At 50.0% G+C, this 16,032-nt stretch overlaps 1 protein-coding gene across 7 annotated transcripts in view; it reads left to right on the top strand.

Annotated features, from left to right (window-relative positions):
* KATNIP (katanin interacting protein) overlaps positions 1-16,032 on the top strand; it is a 200,858-nt gene that overhangs the window by 142,185 nt on the left and 42,641 nt on the right. For all 7 annotated transcript variants that reach the window (XM_067706309.1, XM_067706308.1, XM_067706311.1 and 4 more), the window contains one exon: positions 14,313-15,180. In XM_067706309.1, the coding sequence (XP_067562410.1) occupies positions 14,313-15,180 (868 nt within the window). The remainder of the gene's footprint in view (positions 1-14,312; positions 15,181-16,032) is intronic.

Below are 16,032 nucleotides of genomic sequence, written 5' to 3'. Positions count from 1 at the left end.
AGTTTTTGAATTAATTAATTAATTAATGTTAGATTTCCCCAATGGTGTATTTCTTTTCTTTTCTTTTTTTTAACTTTTTATTTTATATTGGAGTATAGTTGATTAACAATGTTGTGATGGTTTCAGGTATAGAGCAAAGTGATTCAGTTATACATATACCTATTCTTTTTCAAATTCTTTTCCCATTTAGGTTGTTATATAATATTGAGCAGAGTTCCCTGTGCTCTACAGCAGGTCCCTGTTGGTTATCCATTTTAAAAAACATTTTAAAAAACAGTGTGTACATGTCAATCCCAAACTCCAGTGGTGTATTTCTGTGACTTGCCATGGTGATCCAGGCCAGGACTGCCCAATACAACTTCTGATGATATTAACATGCTCTATCTGCCCTGTCTAGGGCAGAAGCCACTAGCCCCAGGCGGCCACTGGGAACTTGAATTGTGGCTCCTGTAACTGAGAGACTGCATTTTACAATTTATTTCATTTTAATATTAAGGTAATTGTCCACATGTGGCTGGTGACGACATATCGGCCCATAAGGGTCTTGGTGCTCAGGGAGCCGTGTTGAACGAATAGACAAGGTCCTGTTCATACAGCCCTGTCCCTTCTCATGAGGAAGGGACAAAAAAAAAAGGGCACAAGTGAATAGTGTCATTTCAGGTAATGCTAAGTGTTCTGAAGACGATAAAATCAGGCAACGGGAGAGAGGCAGGAGGAGAAAGAGGCAGGGCTGCTCCGGACAGGTGATCAAAGGCCTTCCCCAACCTGGATGTGAAGAAGGAGCAGCTAGCATCAGTGGGAAGAGAATTCCCATCAGGGAGCACAGCAAGAGCAAAGGCAGGAACAACCAGTTTAGGCGGAGACTGAGCTGGTGAACAGAGGAGAGGGTAAGGGGAGGTCCCAGGGGTAGGTGGGAACCGGGTCGTGTGGGCCTTACTGGTTTGGAGGCAGAATAGGGGAATGGTCAGAGCCAGCCCAGCTGAGGCAAACCCTGGCTCCTCCTCTTCCTAGCCATGTGACCTTGGGCATGTTACTCTATGCCTCAGTTTCCTCATCTGGAAAATGGGGTGATTCTTGTTCGGTTAATACGTATGAAGTGCTCAGAATGATTCCTGGCCTTTGTGAGCACTATACAAAGGTCAGCTCTTAGTATCATTATTGGAGGGTTTTGGGCAAAGGGTGATACAATCTGATGGAGGAATTTAAAAGATCACTCAGGCTGCTGTTTGGAGAAGGGATCAGAGGGAAGAGGGAGCCCCAAGAGGAGGCTCTTAGCATAGTCTAGCTTGGTGGCTTGGATGAGGGTCACAGTGCCTCTGGAGTGCACCACGGGTAGATTCAATTCATCCCAGGGCAGTATCTGTATTTTCAGAAAGGCCTCTTTTTTAGGCAGGGTGGCGGGCGGGGGTGGACTTTCAAATGAATGCAAGTGAAGAGATTAGTTCAATAACGACCTATGTACCTGTCACCAGCTTCATTAATTATCTACATTCTGCCATTTTTGTTCCATCTCTTCCCCTAACATTTAAAAATAAATTGTAGCTATCATAACATTTCACTCATAAATTTTTTGTATGCATCTCTAACAGATAAGGAGTTTGTTTTTATATAATCCCAATGCCACTATCATACCTGACAATAATTAATTATTATCTGTAATACCCAGTCCATATTCAAATATCCTTGATTGCCCCAAAATTATTTTTTTTAATAGTTGATACAAACTGAGGCCAAACATGGCAATGGCTTTGAAGTCAAAGATGTGACCTTCATTTGAGCAGCTGAGTCAGTGTAGCCCGATGGCTCTGCCGTAGGGTGGGGTCTGTGCACCCTTGGGCCTGGAGATCATGATGGCATCTTAACAGGGCAGCTGGTGGGAAAGGCACTAACCCAGGCGCCCAAGAGCCTTCCTTAGGTGTTGACCTCAGGCTTGGTCTAGGCCATTGCCTGTCACCAGAGGGTGTTCTCTTGTAGGTGGGCTGCAGGATCTGAAATCTATATGCAGAGTCCACACTCGGGAAGATACAGGTGTGGTCATCTTGAGAGTCCCAGGAGACTCAGGTTTGAAGCAGACCCCCAGCCAGCAGGGGAAGGAGAGGTGAGCAGAGAATTCTGCCTTGAGAGAGGGGGCCCAACGAGGTATTCAGGCTCCAGCCAGAAGGTTGGAATTCAGATCCATACTGTACTCCCACCAAGGGATGAGAACACAGATGCAGAACCAGGGTAGAAGCTGAGGCCCATATCCTGTTCTGTACAGACCAGGGGACAGGCTGCATCTGGGACCAGACAGGTGTCTAAGCAGGGAGAACTGCTCACCCACGTGCAGGGGCCAGCCTAGGACAGCAAGATAAATTCCAGACCCCCTAGGGGGTAGGGCTCCCCATCTCCTGCCTGCCTTGGCCAGGACTGATTTAGTAGCTGAATCTGTTGATTAAATTTCTCAGTCCCAGCGCTAGTGTATCAGCCAGGATTCTCTTGGTAACAAAGGACAAGAAAACCCAATTAAATCCAGCTAAGGACAAAAAAGCGTTCTTTGGCCCATGTTACAGGAGAGTATGAGTTTGCTGGCTTCGGGCATGGCAGGATCCAGGAGTTCACATGATGCCTTCAGGAAGCTGCCTCCCTCCATCACATATCTCTGCTTTCCTCTGTGTTGGCGTCATCCTCAGGTTCCAAGTGGTGGTCCCTGATGACATCGCTCTTGATTTCAGCACTCTGCAGAGAGACTCTCCTCAAGAAAGTCCCAGACTGAGGCCCCACTGGCCAGGCCTGGGCTGCAACCTGGGGTGAGGCCCACATTATCCACATTGAAGTCAGGTCGAGGGAAGGGTGGATTCCCAATGGAAAATTGAGGTGCTGTCTCCAAAAGAAGGGAACATCACCAGGGAAAGTAGAAAACGATACCCAAGCTAGGTCCTTTTTCTTTTCCTCTAAGAATGCAGAAGTCACATGCTGTTGAATTTATTCACTAAACCCTCCCCAAGGCTTAATTTCTGAACCAAGCTTCGCTCCTAGCCATGAGATACTTTTCTTTGGCATTTCCGCCCGGCCTTGCACCGACACCCCAACTTGGTATCCCCACCCCCAGGCCCCTCGGCCCCAGTTCCGGCTCCGCTTCCTCTTACTGTCTGCAGCAGCGCCCGACTCCCACCTTTGAATCCTCCGCTCCCCGCTTTGCCCCTCACTGCCAGTCATCCCTAAGTCCTACCGTTTCCACTGCCCAAACCTGCCTCCTTCCAAGTCCAGCTCCCCCTTCCCCTGCTGCCCACTGCCCCCGCCGCCTCCCCGCTCCGCTCACTCATCTGCTCAGTCCCTGCATCTCATCAACAGAGCCGTTATCGATCGCCCCACACTCAGGCATTTTGCTGGGGCCGGGAATCAGACACGCTGTCTGCCCCTGCGAGCTCTCACCCAGGCAGGAGGGCCCAGGGGGATAACGGCAAACCATAGTTCAGTGGGGCTGGGACAGTGGCGGGAGATGAGCCGAGGGCCTCGCCACTGCAGAATGCCTCAGGGGAGAGGCCACAGTCCCCGGCTAGCTCGTGCTGCCGGGGCATCCTGGGAAGAGGCTAAGCCCCGACTGACCAAAGGCAGCTCACAGATTGCAGCTGGCTCACAGCGTGTTTTCAAAGTTCTTTAATTAATTGCCAACATTTAAAAATTGGAAGGGATTCCGTGCAAAATAGGGATTTTTGACTTTTATTGAGAAACTAGACGATCTGGCGACATGAGGTCACATCCACTCCTGGAAGCTTTGGCGGAGCTGAGTCACAGCGCCGCAGTCCCCACCACTCCTACTTGTGTCCCCGACACAGTGGCATGGCACAGTTGTCCTGACACCACACCACCTCTCCCGTTTGCCATGCTGGCCCGGGCCCTGCGTGCATGTGCACTGGTGACCTTCTCCATTTTCAGACCCCAAAACTGGCTCTCTGGCTCTTCCATCCTTATGCAACTTTCATTCCCTCTGGTCCCTAGGAAACTCCTCTCTTCTGTGCCTTTGCTCCTGCCCTTCCCAGCGCCTGGAATACCTAGTCGGTCTCATTACAAACCCTGCCTTTGGAAACATCAAGGTTCTGCTTCACCCACCAGCCTCCTGTACACCCTTAGCCTGCCCCAGGCCCCTTCTGGTGGTCTCAGCCACCCCTCCGGGCACCAAGTCATGTACTTCCCTAGGGTATCCCTCAGTTTCCTGAGCCTTTGGTGTCCCAAACGGGTGCCCCCGGCCAACTCTATCCTGCAGGCGTATTCCGTTTGGCACTCACGATGTTGCACCGCTTGTGAAACATTTGACAACATTGGAAAGTTGGCTTTTGATGAGCTGGCTATATTCCCTCTGTGGCATCCACCGGCTGGGGCCCAGTGACCCCTGCGGCCTCTGGACTTGCAGGTGTGCATTCCCCAGCTCACCAGCGTCCCTGTGCCGCTCACGTCTGTGGTGCTGCAAGCATCTGAGTCTGTGACACCTAATTATTCATACTTTTGTGAACTCCTTAAGGAGAGGAGACTTGCTCTCATCTTTTGTGTCTCACACAGGCCAGGATCCTGAAAGGCCCCCATGTGCTATGAATAAAATTGTGAGAATTGCCTGCTGGGGCCTGAGCTCAGATCGAGGGGAAGCTTTTTTTTTTTTAATTTATTTTTTATTGAAATATAGTCGATTTACAATATCGCGTTAGTTTCTGGTGTACAGCACAGTGATTCAGTTATACATATGTATGCATATATATGTTATGTGTATACATATATACACATATATATATATTCCTTTTCAGATTCTTTTCCCTTATAGGTTATTACGAAATACTGAGTAGAGTTCCCTGTGCTGTACAGAAGGGCCTTGCTGGTTATCTGTTTTATATAGAGTCAGGTGTATATGTCAATCCCAACTTGAGGGGAATCTTGACCTAAGTCAGCAGGAGTAATGCTAGGCTCCACTCTGGAGTGGATGGGGTTCTCCTGTGCCTGCTGCCAGCCTCTGCCAGGAACAGGGAACTGCTGCACCAGGACTTAGGGGAGCAGGGAGTCTCCAGCCACGCTAGCCCTGAGCAGCCAGCCTCAGCAGCTACTTCCGTCCAGGCGGTAGATTGGGCACAAGATAATGATGGCGGCTTGCGTCTCCTGAGTGTGTGTTATGTGCCAGTCAGCATTCAAAGCACTTTACACGTATGAGCTCGTTTATTCCGTACAACAGTCCTGTGAGACTGGTACTGTGGTGATCAGCTCCATCCTACAGATGGGGAAGCTGAGGCCCAGAAAAGCAGAAGAACTTGCTGGTAGTCACATGACTACCAGGCAATCTGGTGCCCACCACCTGGTTCCGCCTTTCAATAGAGAGTAACTGTGGTCACTGGCAAGCCGGGCCCTGCCTAGAGCAGCCATCACTCTGCCCTGGCCCCGCCCTGCCAGATGGCCTAAATCTTCAAGAGAGGCCAAAAATGCACATTGTTGTGTGAAAGCTCTCAGTTTTTAGATATTATCAGCTGGTTCTGAAATTTTTAACTGCTCTATGGGCCAAACCAGCCCAGATTCAGCTGTAGGTCCTCCAGTTAGTGACCCTGTCTGTCAGGTCCCATCCCCGTCCTTTGTCCTCTGAGTCTGTGACGCCAGGAGGTCAGAGTCGTCGGCCCCCAGCCTGGCATGTAATAGGTTAAATGTAGCTTGTTAAATGTCACATGTCCCCACCATCTTCTTCAAGTAGCTTCATCACAAAGAAGGTTTTCATTGCTCTTCCTCCCAAAGGACATATGAAAGGCCATTGAGATCTCCTCTCAATAAAGCACTCAAGTTCAGGTGGAAAGAGCAGGTTTGGTTCCCAGAGCTAGGCCTCAGGATAGATGGGAATAGGCCTGTTCCCCGGCTGAAGACAGGTGAGCACATGGGGCCACGAGGTAGTAGGCGCAAGGGTCCAGTCACAAGCCCGGCTGCGAGAGCCTAGAGGGGGACCCTCAACTCAACCCGAGGAGGTGCGATGCGGCAGATCGGGAGAGCCAGGGGCTTCCCGGAGGGGTCGTCAGCTCCTGAGCCAGGTCCCGCCTACATGGCAGCTCTCTGGGCAGCGCAGCTCACTCCCCGAAGTCCCCCGTGCTTGACAACCTCCCAATCAGCCCACGGCCCCTCGGCCCCTCCTGCTGTGGACCCAGCACTTCCCGGCAAAGAGAGCAGTAAGGGACGGCAGCCCATGTTCTCCCTGTGCAGTGGAGCCAGCTTGGGTGCCCAGCAGGTGACAGAACCCCTAGAGTGTGGGCCCCCTCGGGCTGTGCATGAATGAGGTCCAGCGACACACAGCTGGTTCGACTCCAATTGTCACCCACGCCGAGGAAGGGTTTGCTTTAATGGACCCTCCCTGGCATCCGACCCGTAGGCTTAGCCACTGCTTCGCTCCAGATGATCTCCTTCAGGCTTTTTCACCTGTGCTGAGGGCAGTTGTTGGTCTCTAGGGAAAGTGTTTTGTGAGCACAAGAGCCCCCGCCTCTGCTTGGGTTGTTGTCATGATAGAGCCGGGCCGCCATCAGTCTTTGCTGAGCAATTCATGTGCTCATTGGAAGAGACATGTCATTTGACCCCAGGACCAGGGAGGAGAGTGGCCTTATCGAGTCAGTTCAGTTACTTAGATCAAAATAATATTAATGTTGTTGTGTTTAAAATGCATTACGGTCTCAACGTGATTGGTTCTCCTCAACTGGAAAGAAGGATAATGTCTTTCTTTGGACTAGAGAAGGTGCTCCCGTTGACTACGTGGCAGCCACAGAGTTTCAAAGTGTCCTTTTGAAAATCCACTGCAAAAGGGGTTTGAGACAGCATCAACAAAAGGCATAGCAATAACTCTAGTTAAACAAGGAAGGAAATATGAGCACCGAGGAAGCAAGTACACACACACACACACACACACACACACACACACACACACACACAAATGGTAAGGTCAGCAGCAGCACGGAGTTTCACCTCGATTTCTTGGAAGCTGAGGCAAAGGAGGAAACAGCCAGGACTAGAGCCCTCTTGTTGGAAAGGAGGGAGCAGGCTGGTTGTTTAGGAGTGAAAGGATTTTCCCTTGGATCTATTCCCAAAGGCACCCCTCATGCAGAGCTTTACAGAGGGATGCCAAGTAGTACAGACCTGCAAAACCTCGACCCCGTCTTCTCCACGGAGCAGACGTGTGTCTCACATAGCTCTGGGCCACACTCTTGAGGTGTGATGGCCGTTGCATCGATATGTATGTAAATACATAGGAAAAGTCTGGAAGGACACAAGCATACGTACACATGCTCCCCACCAGTGCCCACAGTGACTGCCTCTAGGGAGTGAGGAGAGAGCTAGGATGGGAGTACGAGATAGTTGGTCCATGGGGACTAATTAAGAAATAGAAGTGGGGACTCAGAGTTCCACCGAGAGCGGGTGGCCAGGCTAGCACGGCCAAGACGGAGGCCCTCTCCAGGCCTGGCTTGACCCAAAGGGAGGTGGCAGTAGGACCTCAGGGTGCCAGCCAGAGTGGCTCCCTGTGCCCCAGCTGTGTGACCTCAGAGAAGGCTGAAGCTCAGTTTCTTCATCTGTCAGATGGGCCCTAATGCCCAAGACCTTGGAGAGTTGTTCCAAAGACAGCATGGGCTAATGCATGCAGCCTTTTTTTTTTTTAACACATGGAATCCCCAGAGAAGTGACTCCCTACCATTCCCCACCGGGGATCCCATCCTGGTGATGCCTGGACCAAATCCACCCACAGATACGGCTTGTTTGGTCTGCAGGGTGTTGGAAAGTTGGCAGGTTTAAACACCATCGGGTAGGGGGCATGAACCTCTCAGCTCCCCACACCCCCCGCCACTCCCTGCGGTTTCCACCCTAACCCTCTTCTCTCTCCTACCTGCCTGATGCTAGGGGCATGAGAGGTCACACCCCTGCCCCAGCCTGCTCCCCTCTCTCTGTCCCCACTCAGCCAGGCTTCTTGGAGAGAGCTGAGGTCAGACGGGGCTCTAGGCCATTCGCGGATGGTCAAGGAGCCCATTGTGGAAACCAGGCATCTCCTTACGGAAGCCAGGATGCCCATGTGACGACTGTGCGGACTGAAATGTCTCCTCCCCACCCCACCGCCTCTTTCAGTGAGAGCGTGTCTGTCTCACCAGATGTTTCCACGGCGGTAATTTTGCGGGACTAGTCATTGAAAGCTGCCCAGGCTGTCCTTCTCCAATAGCTATTTCCTGATTAATTCACAGCACACACTTGCGCTGCGCCTCCGCTAAACAGAGAACACATCCGTATAAACATGTAAAAGAGGGCTTTGAGAACCGACTTTTCTGACAGGCAGCAAATAGTAGCCTGCCATCCTGCAATTGGACGTTTGAAGCTGGGTTCCTGTGGTGTAACACGGGCTTGACGTTTCTCATCCTAAATTGCTACGGAAACCCTCGTAGCGATAACTTAGTGAACTAGGAAGTTAGTTGGAGCTTCGTTGCCTGGATTTCAGGAGGGCTAAGGCGGGGGGAAATAAGTATAGATGGACACCTCTGGGATCTCAGATCTTGTATCCCAAGAGCAGATCGGAAGCCAAAGCAAGATGGAAAACGGTCTGGGGTTGAAACCAACAGGCTACCATTTTTCTGATCAGGTTTCTTCTCTGATGATTGTTAGAGAGCAGTGTTCCCGGGGAGAAAAATACCTGTGTTTATTCACTTATAATTCCGAAGGGATTACTGAGCAGCAGCTGTGTGCCAGGCCCTTGCTGGGCCCTTGGACGAGATTAGTAGCCTCTCTGCTGTCTTGGAGCTTAACTCTGAGTGGGGGAGACAATAAATAAGTTAGAAAGCTGATGAACAAGACCATTTCAGAGACCAGGAGGAAAGAAAACAGGGCCATGGGCTAGAGAGGTGACTGGATGGGCGGGGGCTGCTCTAGGGAGAGCAGCCACATCTCTCTGAAGACAAGAAGGGGCCAGCCTTGCAGGTTTCCAGGCAGGTGCCCAGGTCCCAAGGTGGGCAGGAGCTCCCTGGGATCACAGAGCAGCAAGCAGAGCGGTGTGTTGGAAGCAGAAGGGGAGGGGAGAGAGAGGTCGTCACAGGACCAGATCACGCAGGCCACACTGACCGCTGAAGGGAGCTGGAATTTATTCTCCGCGTAGTAGGAAATCATTGGGTGTTTGTTTTTTGTTTTTGTTTTTTTTGTGTGGTACGCGGGCCCCTCACTGTTGTGGCCTCTCCCATTGTGGAGCACAGACTCCGATGTGCAGGCCCAGCGGCCATGGCTCACGGGCCCAACTGCTCCGCGGCACGTGGGATCTTCCCGGACTAGGGATCGAACCCGTGTCCCCTGCATTGGCAGGCGGACTCTCAACCACTGCGCCACCAGTGGGAAGCCCCATTGGGTGGTTTTAAGCAGGGGCCTGCCGTGATCTGATTTAAGTTGTTTTGGTTTGGTGTGTTTTTTTCCGGCAGCGCCGTGTGGCTTGTGGGATCCCAGTTCCCTGAGCAGGGATTGAACCCGGGCCCCCTGCTGTGGAAGTACAGAGTCCTAACCACTGGACCGCCAGGGAATTCCCTGATTTAAGGTGTTTTTTAAGAAAGACTGGCTGCTGGAAATGAAGTGTGTGTGCCGGAGTGGGGTGGGGGTGGGTGGGTGACGGTGCAGAGTGGATACACAGAGAGCACTTAGGAGGATACGGTTGTTGTCTCCAGGAGAGATGACTGTGACCCGGGCTAGGAGGCGGCCACCATTCAGGGAGAAGAGGTCAGATTCCGGAGGGGTTTTGGAGGTAGAGCCACAGGGCCTCTGATGGATTGGATGTGTGAGTGAGACAGCAAGAAGACTCAAGGACTCCCAGGTTTGGGGCAGCTGGTTGAACGGCGGAACCACTTTTGAGATGAAAGATGACAAGGTTTGGGAAGAGTGAATTGATCATTCTGTTTGGGGCCTGTTAAGGTTGAGACGCCTGTTAGATATCCAAGAAGAGAGGTCACATGGTCACTGTGGGCTGGATGGAGAGGTCAGGATTGGAGATTAAAATAGTCAGGAATCCAGTGTTAATTGGCATTATTCACAATAGCCAAGACATGGAAGCAACCTAAATGTCTACTGACAAACGAATGGATAAAGAAGATGTGGTATATATACACAGTGGAATACTACTCAGCCATAAAAAAGGACAAAAATAATTCCATTTGCAGCAACATGGATGGACCTAGAGATTATCATTCTAAGTGAAGTAAATCAGACAGAGAAAGACAAATATCACTTATATGTGGAATCTAAAAAATGATACAAATGAACTTATTCACAAAATAGAAACAGACTCACAGACATAGAAAACGAACTTATGGTTACCAAAGGGGAAAGGGGGTGGGGAAGGATAAATTAGGAGTTGGGAATTAGCAGATACAAACTACTATATATAAAATAGATAAACAACAAAGACCTACTATATAGCACAAAGAACTATATTCAATATCTTGCAGTAAAACATAATGGAAGGGACTTCCCTGGTGACGCAGTGGTTAAGAATCCGCCTGCCAATGCAGGGGACACGGGTTCGATCCCTAGTCCGGGAAGATCCCACATGCCATGGAGCAGCTAAGCCCGTGAGCCACAACTGCTGAGCCTGCGCTCTAGAGACTGTGAGCCACAACTACTCAACCCACATGCCACAACTACTGAAGCCCGCGCACCTAGAGCCCGTGCTCCGCAACAAAGAGAAGCCACCGCAATGAGAGGCCCGCACACCGCAACGAAGAGTAACCCCCGCTCGCCACAGCTAGGGAAAGCCCACGCACAGCAACAAAGACCCAATGCAGCCAAAAGTATAAATAAATAAATAAAATTTATTTTTAAAAAAAACATAATGGAAAAGAATATGGAAAAGAATATATATATACACACACATATAAAACGGAATCACTTTGCTGTACATCTGAAACTGAAACAACATAGTAAATCACCTATACTTCAATAATAAAATTAAATTAAATAGGAATCACCAATGAGAGAACGATAGTTAGGGCCCTGGGCCTGAGTGGGACCCCCTAGTGAGAGGGTGCAGGAAAATCGGGAGGCCGGGGACCAGCCCAACCGGTCGAGGCCCAGTTGAAGAGGAGCAACAGCGGGGAGCCTGGGCTGCGGTGAGAGTGGGGGCAGGAGGACAGCCTACCTGAAAAAGGAGAACTTCCCGGTGGGTCTGATCCCCTGCTGGACCCTAAAGCTGATTGTCCAAACCAGGGCACCCCTGAGAGTGAAAAGAAGGTTCTATGAGTGATAGACCAGGGCAACAGGAATAGATCAGAATCGTCCAGGCAACAGGGAAGTTCTGTGACCCAGTTGCTGGCACCCTTGGCAGGGTGGGTTCGTGTAGAGGAGGAGGCAGAGGCCAGCGGGCAGGAGGTGCAGCTGTGACTGTGACTCTTAGAGTTTGCTGTAAAGGTGGACAAACATTGTGGGGCACGCCAGCAATAAGAAGGAATAAAACTACTCATTGACACAACATGGATGAATCTCAGAGTTATTATGCTGAGTGAAAGAAGCCAGGCCCCAAAGAGTTCATAGTGTGTGATGCCTTTTATAGAAAAATTCTAGAAAAGGCAGAGTAATCTATAGTGACAGAAGGCTGATGGGTGGTTGGCTCGGGGTGGGGGAAGAAGATAGGGTGGCAGGGATTACATAGGAGTACGAGGAACCCTTGTGGGTGATGGGTGTGTTCATTACCTTGATCATGGGTGGATATGTGTTAAAACTTATCAGGTAGTGTGCTTTATTTTTTTTTATTGAAGTATAGTTGATTTACAATGTTGTGTTAGTTTCAGGTGTATAGCACAGTGATTCAGTTATATATAGTTATATATATATATGTGTGTGTGTGTGTGTGTATATATATATATATATATATGTATATCCTTTGCAGATTCTTTTCACTTGGAGGTTATCACAAAATATTGAATATAGTTCCCTGTGCTATAAGTACATCCTTGTTGGTTATCTATTTTATACTTAGGAGTGTGTATCTGCTAATCCCAAACTCCTAATTTATCCCTCCCTTTCCCCTTTGGTAACCATAAATTTATTTTCTATGAATGTGGGTCTATTTCTGTTTTGTAAATAAGTTCATTTGTATCTTTTTTTTTTTTTTTTTTTTTTTTGCGGTACGCGGGCTTCTCACTCTTGTGGCCTCTCCCGTCGTGGAGCACAGGCTCTGCACGCACTGGCTTAGTGGCCATGGCTCACAGGCCCAACCGCTCCGCGGCATGTGGGATCTTCCCAGACCGGGGCACGAACCCGTGTCCCCTGCATCGGCAGGCGGACTCTCAACCACTGCGCCACCAGGGAAGCCCTGCATCTTTTTTTTAGATTCCACATATAAGCAATATCACATGATATTTGTCTTTCTCTGTCTTACTTGACTTAGTATGATCATCTCTGGGTCCGTCCATGTTGCTGCAAATGGCATTATTTCATGTTTTTTTTATGGCTGAGTAATATCCATTGTGTGTGTGTGTATGTGTATATATATATATATATATATATACCACATCTTCTTTATCCATTAAGTTGTATGCTTTAAACATGTACAGTTTACTGTATGAGGTATGTATTATATTCCTCGAGAAAGCTGTTTATTAAAAATGTTTTTGTGGGCTTCCCTGGTGGCGCAGTGGTTGGGAGTCCGCCTGCCGATGCAGGGGACACAGGTTCGTGCCCCGGTCCGGGAAGATTCCACATGCCGCAGAGCGGCTGGGCCCGTGAGCCATGGCCGCTGAGCCTGCGCATCCGGAGCCTGTGCTCCGCAACGGGAGAGGCCACAACAGTGAGAGGCCCGCGTACTGCAAAAAAAAAAAACAAAAAACTGTTTTTGTGTAAAGAGGTATGGCCAAATAAGGCAGTAGCAGGAGGAGGTGTTATTTGCTGTTTTTTTCTTTTCTTTTTTCCCCTTTTTTTTTTTTTTTTTTGGCTGCATTGGGTCTTCTTTGCTGTGCGCGGGCTTTCTCTAGTTGCAGCAAGCGGAGGCTACTCTTCATTGTGGTGCGAGGGCTTCTCATTGCAGTGGCTTCTCTTGTTACGGAGCATGGGCTCTAGGCGCACAGGCTTCAGTAGTTGTGGCATGCGGGCTCAGTAGTTGTGGTACACGGGCTTAGTTGCTCCGCGGCATGTGGGATCTTCCCGGACCAGGGCTCGAACCCGTGTCCCCTGCATTGGCAGGCAGATTCTTAACCACTGCGCCACCAGGGAAGCCCCTTAATTTTAAGTATGACCCAAGAAGCGTTGAACACCTGCCTCATACGGGACACATGTGCTGGGAGAGGAGGAGACAGAAGGCTAGCAGGGACCCTTTTGTGAAGGTTACTGTATGTCATGCTGAGGGGTTCGGAATTCATCTCACGGGTTCACACAAGTGCAGCGCCCACACCGCATCCTCTGGGCTCCCCTCCACTTGTGGCCACAGCTGCGTTGGGACAGTCCCGGGCGTGCTGACTGGGCACCACTTCCAGCGCTTCCAGGCTCTGAGCCTTTCTGCTTGGGTCCTTTTGCCGAAGCTTCTAGAGGGCCTAGCCTGTGGTCATGGCGGGGAGTCAGTTTCCCCAGGGGCAGCCATCAGCAGCAGGGAAGGGAGTCAGTGGATAAACACCCAGCCTCCCGCCTTTGGAGGGACACTTCTGAGATGCGTTCTGCCGGTCCCTCACAGTGTCCCAGCTGGATGGAGCCCCAGTTCCCCACAGCAGTGACCAGCCCCAAAACCTTTTTGGGTTTTCACCTGCCCTACCTGACTCTCCCTCTTAGGAGCACCTGCTGATAAGCTACCTGCACTCAAATCCTTGTCTCAGGCTCTGCCCTCAGGGCCCCCAAAATATGGAACCTAGGGCATCTGCATTTTATATGCCTGTCAAGCTTTTCTGATGCAGGAGGCCCAGGAACCATACTTTAAAGAACCCTGCTATAGGCAGTGAAAAAAAACATGAAGAATTTCACAAAGGGATGTGACTGGGCCAGATCTGCTCTTGTAGAAAACTAAGGCGGGTGGCAATGTGAAGCTGAGGTCGCAGGAGCAAGAGACAGGAAGCAGGGAGACCAATTAGCAGGCTATTACATGTGTCCCAGCAGGAGGTAATGATGATGAAGATGGTGATGGAGGCCGCCTCTTTGTGAAAGTCCTTTGATTTATAACATATGTAACCCTTTGCACCGAAATGAAAAGGAGTCTGATTTAACAGCCCCAGTGCTGTAGTCTCAGAAAGCTCACGTTTCCAGCGTCCCACATTTGTCTTTTTCACGTGCTCCTTTCAAAATCTGATACATCAGTCCGATGCCACGCATCTTCATTTTGTGAAATTTTGTGTTTTCAGGATCTTGACATTGGGGCCAAAAACGTGAAGCTGTATGTCAACAAAAAACTCATCTTTGATGGCAACTTAGACAAAGGAGGTGACGAGGCCCCACGGAGCATCCTGGTGGGCCTGCAAAATGAGAGAATGGAAAATAGCGTTGCTGCCCACTCAGAAGAAAGCAAAGGTGCCCGCAAGAGGAACAGCACCGACGGGGACAAGCAGCTCGGTGCCAGTTACTCGCAGCCAGCTGGAGCAGCAGAGGATGTGAAGGCTTCTTCACAAGGACATTTATTTGGTGGAAGGACGAATTCTCCTGACTGCATGAAAGACAATTTGTCCAAGTTAGAGGAAGAGTGCAGCTTTTTAGCCGCACCATCCTCGCCGGGTGGCATGCCCAGTGTCCCTCCCCACTCCTCCCCCGCGGAATGCCCTCCTCCTCTTGACCAGGAGCTCTCGCTGATCCAACAGCTGGAAAACCTTATGGGCAGAAAAGTTTCTGAGCCTCCAGGGAAAACCCCATCCTGGTTACAATCTTCTCCCGCAGGGAAAGGCAGGAAGCAGGGAGGCCTGAAGTCAAAACCCCTCTGGCTGAGTCCGGAGAAGCCGCTGGACTGGAGAGGCAGGCTTCCGTCAGAGGATATCATCCGTGAGGGGCCTGGAGAGACCGAGGCTGGAGATAAAGGCCCCAGGCGTGAGCAAGGGCGGACAAGCAGCTGGAATGTCATCGCCAGCGAGAGAGCTCAGAGAGCGACCCCCAGAGTCTGCGGTGATGACTTCGACACCTTTGACCAACCCTCCCACAGGGAGCACCCTGCTAGTGGGAGGAGGGGCCTGAGGAAGGACGCCCTCAGCAACAGTCACAGTGATGGCCAGCCAGACAGCAGAGGTAAGCTGGGGAAGCAGTCTGACTCGGGGCCATCCCACCTGAGCCAGGGCCACTGATTGGCATGAAGCCATTTTGCTCCCTGGACCTCAGTTTCCTCATCTGCAAAGCAAGTGGGTTCTTCTCAACTAAGGGTCACAAATTCCCTGTCTCAGGGGCCACAGGGGTGGCAGCAGTGAGTGATATGGGCAAGGCACACTTTGCATGTTAAACTCATAGATATATTTGTCATTACCTCCAAGGTACGTTCCTTTGTCCATTTTTCTTGCAAAACATGGCTTTTCCAATCTAGACTGCTATCCCACCTCTGATAGAGACGTTGGTCTCTAAGAACTTCACTTCTTTGTAACCGTACCATTAGAAAAATAATACAAAATAAGTGTGATGAAAAACAGCAATCAATTCTTGCCTGGGGGTTGGAAGGACTATAGGGAATGGTGGGGACTATGGTATTCAGGAATACAAGACCAGTATATGCCAGATCTCCCTTTTCCTTTTATCAAGAGAAATCAAAATTGTAGAATATTCTTGTTTTTCAACATTGGCAACTGATGGAGATTATTTTTAAACCACTGTGTGGGTCAAAAAATATATATATACATCTGCTAGCAGGATTCACCTGCTCTGTGAACTTTGCAGTAGATTATCTCTAAGAGATCTGAAAGGAGGTGCCAACGGCTGGGTTTCTGAATATTTGCCCTCAGATTTGGCTACTGGGATGGAGTGTAGCATAGCAACAAGGAGGCAAACCATTTGAATTCAAGCTCTGCTACTTACAGGTCTGGGACCTCTAGACTGGGTCCTATAGAGCTGGGCATTTCCACTTTCTGAGCCTCAGCATCTTCATCTGTGAAA

Source organism: Pseudorca crassidens, chromosome 15, assembly GCF_039906515.1.
Source record: "Pseudorca crassidens isolate mPseCra1 chromosome 15, mPseCra1.hap1, whole genome shotgun sequence".
NCBI classification, from domain to species: Eukaryota; Metazoa; Chordata; class Mammalia; order Artiodactyla; family Delphinidae; genus Pseudorca; species Pseudorca crassidens.
This window is presented reverse-complemented; position numbering and strand designations above follow the sequence as displayed.